Source organism: Furipterus horrens, unplaced genomic scaffold (assembly GCF_987537825.1).
Source record: "Furipterus horrens unplaced genomic scaffold, mFurHor1.1.pri manual_scaffold_4, whole genome shotgun sequence".
Classification (NCBI taxonomy): domain Eukaryota; kingdom Metazoa; phylum Chordata; class Mammalia; order Chiroptera; family Furipteridae; genus Furipterus; species Furipterus horrens.
Window position 1 is genome coordinate 149,863,817 of NW_028327174.1, and position 10,287 is coordinate 149,874,103.

At 36.7% G+C, this 10,287-nt stretch overlaps 1 protein-coding gene and 1 pseudogene across 1 annotated transcript; one reads left to right on the top strand and one right to left on the bottom strand.

Moving 5' to 3' along the window:
* The first annotated feature begins 217 nt into the window (after positions 1-217).
* On the top strand, positions 218-2,726 carry INSL6 (insulin like 6). Its single transcript, XM_090275835.1, has 2 exons — positions 218-503; positions 2,389-2,726. Exons 1-2 carry the CDS (start codon positions 218-220, stop codon positions 2,724-2,726), a joined length of 624 nt encoding a protein of 207 aa, XP_090131961.1.
* A 2,235-nt stretch (positions 2,727-4,961) lies between these two features.
* Positions 4,962-8,577, bottom strand: LOC150013056 (26S proteasome regulatory subunit 10B pseudogene; annotated as a pseudogene).
* Between the last annotated feature and the right edge of the window lie 1,710 nt (positions 8,578-10,287).

Consider the following 10,287-nt stretch of genomic DNA (forward strand, 5'->3'; position numbering starts at 1 on the left):
AGGAAGGCAAGAAAAATGAAAGCAATCATGCTGCTTACCACCGCTGAGAACGCGGGAAGCCCAGACCCAGCCACCACCTAGCACCACCTGGTCTCCGCGTTCTCACGAGGTCCGCACGCGCTCTGAAGACCTGTGGGGGCGCGGGCGCGGGCGCGAGGGCCTGAGGGGGGCGTGCGTCCGTTAGCGCGCGCGGCAGACGCGGCCTGGGGGCTCAGGGATGCCGCGGCTTGTCCGCTTGGGTCTGCTGTGGCTCTGGCTCCTTCCGTTTCGGGTCTCCAGTGAGCAAAGCTACGAAAGCAGAGCCAGGAAGCTGTGCGGCAGGCACCTGCTGGAAAGCATAGTAAAACTGTGTGGTGATGCGGACTGGAGCCACTTCGAGGAGGAAACCCCTTTAAAAACACAGCTGATTCCCCAGGCTGCGAAGAAAGTTGAAAGCTTCATCCCTGACCGGTTGAAAAGCTCCCAGACCACTTTCCCAGTCTGGCGGGGAGGCACAAATGCAGGTAAAAATCTAAACCAAAGGTGTGTTTATCTCAGTAGATACCCTATCTCGGAATCTGCTCCGTCAGATGGTGAGACTCCCCAAGAGATGGAATTTGTGCCTAGTACACAGGAAAACAAAAAAATTGTTATAAACCAGTATATTGTAGATATACAAAATCTCTAATAAGTTTTTTCTGTAAATCTCATGTGGCAATAAAGCTGCAGTTTTAAACTATGGAATAAGAAAATATGGATTTGCATTAAAATTTTAAAAATGTTTAATCTATAACGGAAGATAACATTTAATCTGACCTGTTTATTTCCAGTGAATAATTAGAAGTTGTAGAGAAATATAGGTATGTGTTTCCAATATAGAATTTCAAGATAGAATATATAATTGTGCCATTTCTTTTACATATGAATATAGCTGAAACGTTGGTTAACTTTTATTTAGCTTGTACCAGCAAGACACATTTCTGTGTTAGATCAAGTCAATTATCAACAATTTTTTTATCTTAAAATTACAGTTGATAGACAATATTAGTTTCAGCTGTACAGCCCCATGATTGGACATTTATATAACTTATGAAGTGATCATCTCAATAATTCTAGTACCCATCTGACACCATATATAATTATTACAATATTATTGACTATATTCCCTATGCTGTACTTTACATCCCCATGACTTTTCTGTAGCAACCAATTTGTACTTCTTAATTCTTGCATCTTTTTCATCCATCCCCCCACCCTCTCCCATCTGGCAACTGTCCAAATGTTCTATATATGAGTCTGCTTCTGTTCTGCTTGTTTATTTTGTTTTCTAGATTCCACATATAAGTGAAATCATCTAGCATTTTAATATTCTGGTGATCTATCTATTTACATCTGACACAGGAAAATATAGTTTGGTACACTGATATTCAAAAATACTTTTTTTTTTCCAGAGCTACTCATTCATATCTTGAATCTGAGATTGTGTACCCTGAAGGTATGGGCCATGTCTCCCAAGACCTGCCCCAAGATGTGGCTTCATGAAGCAGACATCATATTTCTAAATTCTGACTGAATATAGTGCTGCCCAGCTCTTAGTGCCAGGAGAAACCACTCATGTTTCATCACCATCTTTTCATAACCCATAACACCTGTTCCAGTTAGATTGGCCATATTCCCCTATTTTTGGTTTTCATTCATCTATTTTTGTTTGTTTTTTAGATATCATTTTCAAAACTGGGCCTTGCAAGACACCTCTCTATATATTAATTTAACAAAATTTGAGTGCCTGTTATGTCCTAGGTATTTTTCTTGATATTAGATATAAAAATAAAGTTTCAGGAGGCAGTAAAGGCTCCTGTCCTCACGAAGCTTGTAGAATAGAGACGATAGATAATAAACATAAGTAAATGATGCAGTATGAAGACATGCTACAACACAGACGAACTTTAAAAACATTATGCTGAAAGAAACCTGACACAGAAGGCCATATATAGTATTATTGCATTTTCATAATAGGAAAATCTATAGAAATAGAAAATAGATTAGTGGTTTTCAGGGACTGAAGGATGAAGGAAAAGGGGGAGACCACTGATAGGTATTGGGTTTCTTTTGGAATTACATACTGGTGATGGTTGCGCAATCTTGTGACTATACTTAAAAAATCACTGAATTGTATACTTTAAAATGTTGAACTTTATGGCATGTGAATATCTCAAAAAATCCTTTTTGCATAAAAATGTGCAAAGGTTTCTAAGACTTTTTATAGGAAAACACTGCCTACAACTATTTTAGTTAAAGATATATGTTGCTGTTGAATAATTAACTGACTTTAGTATTCCAATATTATGATTAAATCTTCAGCTAAAGGAAGATTTTAGTAAAGTAGAATTTTTTCTCATCTCTCAACAGTCTCTACTTCTGCCTCTCAGAAAAAAGCAATAAACAATGTGGAGATGAAGTCACCTCCCGAGTATCAATATAAAAAGGCCTACTTACTACCTAATAAGACAAAAGAATTTGCCTCATCACAAGATATCAATTCATATGTTCATGAGATTATAGAATATCAGAAGAAAAATACAAACAAAATTAAAACCTTAAGAAAATTGATTAGGGGAAATCATCCCCGAAGAATACGCAGAGGATACGCAGAAAAGTGTTGTCTTAAAGGATGTACAAAAGAAGAACTTATTATTGCATGCCTTCCATATATTAATTATAAAAACTTAAAGCAGCATCAATTGTGACTGAAATATACTAACCATCATAGGAATTATACTTAATAAAAGCTTAATATGTTTATTTTACTATTTATTAATTTATTTAGTTTTGGTAATTGTCCTTGTAGGTTCTCTGCTGTGAACACCTCAATGTACTTGCAAGCACTTGACAATACTTGATGTTGACAATAGGAATCTTAGTATTTTCTTTGTTGACTCTTATTTTTCATAATTTTTATATTTAAAGATGTTACTAGAGATGGCATGATCCATGTAGACATCTAAGAATTATCTGTTCATCCTTGTTATTTTGGCTGAAATTCTCTTAAACTGTATTTAAATGGATTATGGAGTGTTCTGCATTCCATCTGTATGACATCCAGATAGATGCCCGTGACTATTAGGCTCACTCCGGTATGCCAATACATCTATACCACCAACTTAAAAGTAACTAACCAACTACCATTCCTGTAATAGTAGGCACGCTTTTAATTCTTTGAGTATTTTTATAGTAACTGGTCAGACATCTTTTCGGTTTCTCTTGAGGACTTAAAACGAGTTTAGCTAATCTCTTTTGATTATAAAATCAAATCTCTCCAAGAAACTCTTTGCTTGGAATGTACTGATATAATTAATGTGATCCTGTATTCTGGCTTAGTTTCTCTTTTCTTGGGTGGACTTGAATGATAAAGCCCCTGACAATGATTCAGAAAATGGTTTTGAATTGGTTTAGAGGAAGAGTAGTAAATTAGTTTCATCTTAAATGGTAATGTCAAATGATTGCTTGTTTGTAGTTCATCCGGTTTTTAAGTAAAAGTTAAATACACGTTTTCATTTTCATCAATAACTTTAACAACGCAGTCACTGTTTTGTTCCACTACCTTCTGCCATCTTTTCAGCAACTTCATAATGACATCTTCCCAAAACTTTTTATCTTTTTGAGCAAGGAACTATTCCAGGTGCCTTTTGCAGTCTTCCAGGGAATTGAAATTTTTTCCACTGAGAGAATTTTGTAAAGACCTAAATAAATGGAAATCTGAAGGTGCAATATCTGATGAACGTGGTGGATGGATCAATTTACCAGCCAAGCTGTAACAGTTTTTGCCTGGTCATCAAAGAAACATGTGGTCTTGTTTTATCCTGATGGAAGATCATGCATTTTCTGTTGACTAATTCCAGATGCTTTTCATTGAGTTCTGCTTTCAGTTGGTCTAATTGGGAGAAATACTTGTTAGGATTAATCATTGATTTTCCAGAAGGAGCTCATAATAGAGGACTCCCTTCCAATCTTACCATATACACATCACCTTCCTTGGATGAAGACCAGCCATTGGTGTCGTTGGTGGTGGTTCATTTTGCTTGTCCCTTGAGCTCTACTGTTCCATGTTATTGTAAAGTATCCACTTTTTATCACCTGTCACAATTTGTTTTAAAAACAGAATGTTTTCTTTATGTTTAAGTAGAATATCACATGTGGAAATACAGTCAAGAAAGTTTTTTACACTTAACTTCTGTGGAACCCAAACATCAAAGTGATTAACATAACCAGGCTGGTGCAAATGATTTTCAATGCTTGACTTAGATATTTTGAGGATTGATGGCTATCTCCCGCATAGCATAACATTGGTTGTTTTCAATTAATGTTTCAATTTGATCGCTGTCAACTTCAGCAGGTCTACCTGACCATTGAGCATCATTCAGCAAGAAATCTCCAGCATGAAACCTTGCAAAACACTTTTGACACGTTCAATCAGTCATATCACCTTAACCATACTCTGCACAAATCTTTTTTTGTGTTGCAGTTGCATTTTTACCTTTCTTGAAATAATAAAGCATAATATGCCAAGAATGTTGCTTATTTTCTTCCATCTTTAATATTAAAATGGCCACACAAAAATTCACCAATTTTGATAAGTTATTTTTTAAATGCATACCGATATGACAGTTGTCACAATTCAATCTAACAAAATCATTATGAATGAAGTTAAAGACAACTAAGTGCTACTAAAGCCAGCTTATGAAAAAAACAAATGAACTTTTTGGCCAACCCAATATTTCTTCACATGCATTTTAAGACCTCTTCAACAGTATACTTCAGTTCTCTCTCTTGACTTTTCTGCTACTTATGTTATATATTCGAATTCCACATATGTTATAAACCACACATAATTTATTCATATACTTTTAATAAGATTATTGCCATTGTGTACATTTTCTTTGACTGATTTTTACATTAAGTCTATGTCATTTAGCCATTAAAAATTAGTCCAGTTTAGACTCTAGATTCTTAAAATCACTCACTTCTGATTGTTCATGAAGTCTTTCTACACTACAAACTCATAATCTGCATGAATTGTAAATATTCATAGACCTTCTGCAGCACAAACATTTCTCAGATCTGCTCCATTAAAGTTCCCTGTAAGCATCATAATTGCTTCTAATAATCTATTTTATTATACTTTGTAGTGGCATCTCCATGGATTTTCTATATCTCTAATCTTGCATATAAAAAATCTATATATTTTTTTATATTGAGCTGGAGATAGTAAAGCAGAATTTACTTGACTTCTTTGTGGCCATAAGTTTAACTCTATGCACTGTATTATATTACCCATTTGATTTAGTAACTCCATTAAAGTCCTCTGGACTTCTGGTCAAGATGGCAGCATAGGTGAACACGGCTTGCCTCCTCGCACAACCACATAAAAATTTCAAGTAAATTATAGAACAACCATCATTCAAAACCATCAGAAATTGAGCTGAGTGGAAATCCTACAACCATGGTATTAAAGAAGAAACCAACTATGGAATTAAAGAAGAAACCACATCAAGATTGGTTGGAGGAGCAGAGACACAGAATGGGCTATTCCCACACCCATGGGTGACAGATGAAAATCAGGGGGGATATCTCAGGAGCAGGGTGTCCCAGTCCCACACTAAGCTCCACAATCCAGGGTTCCAATGCCAGGAAGATAAGCCCCCATAACTTCTGGCTGTAAAAACCAGCAGGAATTGAGGCTGTAGAAGATAGAAACTGCTGGAGTCTTAGGCAGTTCCTCTTAAAGGGCCCATACACAGACTTCCTCAGACTCACTCTTTCTGCGCTCCAGCATGGGGGCAGCAGATGAAAGGTATCAGAAACATATGGGGAGGAACTCATGTCAATGGCATCAGGATGAGAACTGGGTGGGCAGCTTTTTCTCAGACAGGTACTGGCAGAAGCCATTGTTTCTTTTCTGGGCCAACAACCACAGAGCCAAAGAGATGGCAGGTGGGTGCCATTACTGAGAATTCATATACCTGGCTCACAGTGTTTGCCTCACCCTGGTGAGTCCTGAGGTCCTCCCCACACAACTTTTGGGCCCACCCAAGCTGTTTCCAGTGGCATTCCCATACAAATGTTTTGTGTTGGCTTATGCTTCAGATTTTCCTAAATTCTCTCAAATAAGCAGCATCTAGCTTCAGTGAGCCCCATACCTCTTGCTAAGCTGCCCAGGCTCAGCACTAGCAGCAACTGTCCTTGGTTCATAGCTTGGCCTCAGCTTGGCATCTTCAAGCCCAGCACAAGTAGCAGCAGTCTGCAGATTGCTTTGTGGGTTATGCTGTGTGACCCTACACAGAACACAGTTAGTGGCTGACCTTGGACATGCCAATAGTAATCAAGACTTAATTTCGACACATGGGTGTACACAGCCCCCCATGGTGGGTACACCCTGAGTACCCTGCTTGGGTAATAGGGGAGGCTGTGTCACTGGACTCTAAAGGACACCTAGTATATTGGGCCACTCTATCAAGCCTAGGACACATAGAAGCTCTACCAATCCATAGAAATAAACAGAGGGAGGCTGCCAAAGTGAGGAGACAAAGAAATATGGTCTAAACGAAAGAACAGAACAAAACTTCAGAAAAAGAACTAAGCAAAATGGAGACAAGCAATCTACTAGTTGCAGTTCAAAACATGCTCAAGGAACTTGGTGAGGGCCTCAACAGCATAAAAAAAAAAAATCCACTCAGAAAATGAAGGATACACTAATTGAAATAAAGGACAATTTACAGGGAATAAACAGTAGAGTGGATGAAGCTGAGAATCAAATCAGTGATTTAGAATATAAGGAAGAAAAAAAAAAAAAAAACCAATCAGAACAGAAAGAAGAAAAATAGAATCCAAAAAAATGAGGATAACATAGGGAGCCCCTGGACAACTTTAAGTATACCAATATTTGCATCATGGGGGTGCCAGAAGAAGAAGAAGAGAGAAAGAAATCAGAAACCTATTTGAAAAAATAATGAAAGTAAACTTCCCTAATTTGGTGAAGAAAATAAACATACAAGTCCAGGAAGCTCAGAGAGCCCCAAACAAATGAACCCAAAGAGGCCCACTCTAAGACACATCATAATTACAATGTCAAAGGTTAAAGACAAAGACAGAATCTTAAAAGCAAGAAAAAAGCAGTTAGTTACCTATAAGGAGCTCTCATAAGCCTTTCAGCTGATTTCTCAAAAGGAAGTTTGCAGACTAAAAGGGACTGGTAAGAAATATGCAAAGCAATGAAAAGCAAGAGCCTAAAACCAAGATTACTCTACCCAGCAAAGCTATCATTTATATCATTTAGAATTATAGGACACATAAAGAGCTTCCCAGACAACAAAAAGCTAAAGGAGGTCATCACCACCAAACCAGTATTATGAAATGTTAAAGGGTCTTCTTTAAGAAGGAGGAGGAGGAGGAGGAGGGGGAGAAGAACAATAATGTGAACGATAAAATGGCAATAAATACATATTTATAAACAAATGGTTATAAAAAAACAAAGAAGCAGAATAGAAACAGCTTCATAGATGCAGAGAATGGCTTTTTTTAAAAAAATTATTTACTTGTTTATTTATTTTGCAGAGAATGTTTTGATGGTTGCTAGATGGGAGGGGCACCAGAGGGATGGACTAAAAAGTGAAGGGATTAAGAAGTACAAACTGATGGTTACAGAATAGTCATGGGGATGTTAAGTACAGCATAGGGAATAGAGTAGCCAAGGAATATATATACATGACCCATGAATATGGACAATAGTGTGGGAGTTGCCTAAGGGATGAGGGAGCTGGGTAGGTGGGGGCAAGGGGGGAAAACTGGGACAACTATGATAGCATAAACAATAAAATAAAGTTTTTTAAGAAGTCCTCTGAATCTATCAGCTGAAGTACTTGCAGAAAAATCAACATCATCAATAGCATCTATTTAGCCATGAAAATGATGCATGGCTAATGATCCCTTTATAATTAAGGATTTCTCTAATCAAATAAGTGCTTTCACTAATGTACTTGTTTACAATAGAACTTGATAAACAGTTTAAGAAATATCAGTACAGCTGGCTAACAATAGCTCTTGTTATTAGTGTTTTCCCAAACAGGTGGTCCACATAACAAACACCTTTTTAGAAATATTATTCCTATACTGGAATAATTCTAGGTTTGTAGGAGGTAGTCCTAGTACCCTTCTTAATTATCTGATCTGTTCTGATAACCTCCATCTTAGAAAAAAATATTGCCAGTATCTTCATGAGACATGCTGTTAACCAGTGGCTCTTAGCAAATATCATTGTAATCATATCCAAAGCAATTCTTGTTCCTGGCTTCAGCTTACTTTTTTGAAAATGACAATGATAACCCATAACTTATATAGATAGGTCTAATCATAGCTTTAACAATAACTTTCCCTTCCATTAATTCTTAAGTACTTCACCCACAATATTCCCAGATTTGGTGATTGTGGGGCCAGCCTTCAGATCATTTTCAGACTTTTCATACTGATTGTTCCCTGAACTGTTGAAGACAATTGTTGATCTTGTGCTCCAGGATCTTGTTTTGAGGTAGTCTTGAAGCTCATTATCTTTATGATCTGTAATGATGAGATGCTACCACTCATAGAAGATGACAAGATTGGCAATGGCATATATAACAAACCCCCAGTTAACATTATACTCAATGGAGAAAAACTAAAAGTGTTTCCCTTAAGATCAGGAGGAAAACAGGGGTGGCCACTCTCACTACTCTTATTCAACATTGTACTGGAAGTCTTACCCACAGCAATCAGACAAGAAGAAGAAATAAAAGGCACCCAAATTGGAAAGGAAGAAATAAAACTCTCTTTATGTGCAGATGACACAATACTGTATATAAACAACCCTAAAGACTCAACCAAAAAAACACTAGAACTGATAAATGAATTCAGTAAAGTAGGAGGATACAAAATAAATATCCAGAAATCAGTTGCATTTTTATATACCAATAATGAAATATCAGAAAGGGAAACTAAAAAACAAGATCCCATTTAAAATTGCTCTAAAAAAAATAAAATAAAATACCTAGAAATAAATTTAACCAAGGAGGTAAAAGACCTGTACTTGAAAAATTGTAAGTCGCTAAAGAAAGAAATGAAAGAAGATACAAATAAGTGGGAGTATATACCATGTCCATGATAGGAAGAATTAACATTATTAAAATGTCCATACTACCCAAAGCAATCTATAGATTTAATGCAATTGCTATTAAAATACCAATGGCATATTTCACGGAACTAGGACAAATAATCCAAAAATGTATATGAAACTACAAAACCCCAGATATCCTCAGCAATATTGAGAAAGAAAAACAAATTTGGAGGTATCATGCTACCTGATACCAAACTATACTACTAGGCCAGAGTAATCAAAGCAACATGTTGTTGGCATAAAAACAAATATGTAGATCAAGTGACCAGAATAGAGTTCAGAAATAAACCCACGTCTATATGGTCAATTAATATTTGACAGAGAAGGTAAAATGGGAAAATTGGACAGATACTTGCAAAAAAAATGAAACTAGATCAACTTCTTACACCATATAAATTCAAAATGGATTAGACTTAAATGTAAGACTCAAAACCATAAAAATCCTAGAAGAAAACAAAGGCAATAAAACCTCAAACATTTCTCTTAGCAGTATTTTTTTCTGGTATATCTTCTCAGGCAAGAGAAACTAAAGGAAAAATAAAAGGAGAAAAACTAGATGTTTTTGCACAGCAAAGGAAACCATTAACAAAACCAAAAAACAACCGACTGGATGGGACAACATATTCACCAATGATACATCTGATTAGGGATTAATATCCAAAATTATAAGAACTCAGACAACTAATAGCAAAAACAAAAACAAAACCCCTAAACAACAACTCTATAATAAAATGGGCAGAAGACCTGAATAGACACTTCTCCAAAAAAGACATACAGATGGCAGACATAGGAAAAGTTGCTTAATATCACTAATTGTCAGAGAAATGCAAATCAAAACCTCAATGACATATCACCTCACACCTGTCAGAATGGCCATCATTGATAAATCCACAAATGACAAATGTTGGCCAAGGTGGGGAGAAAAGGGAACCCTCATACACTCACTGTTTGTGGGAATGCAGGTTGGTGCAGCCACTATGGAAAATAGTATGGCGTTTCCTCAGAAAATTAAAAATGGCCCTGACTGGTATGGCTCAGTTGGTAGGGCATTTTTCTGTAAAGTCAAAGGCTGCCAGTTTGATTCCCAGTCAGGGCACAAGCCTGGT

Coding starts and splice junctions, on each gene's coding strand:
- INSL6 (XM_090275835.1), top strand. CDS start 218: ATGCCGCGGCTTGTCCGCTTGGGTCTGCTGTGGCTCTGGCTCCTTCCG. Junction 504..2,388: donor GCGGGGAGGCACAAATGCAG/GTAAAAATCTAA, acceptor ATCTCTCAACAG/TCTCTACTTCTGCCTCTCAG.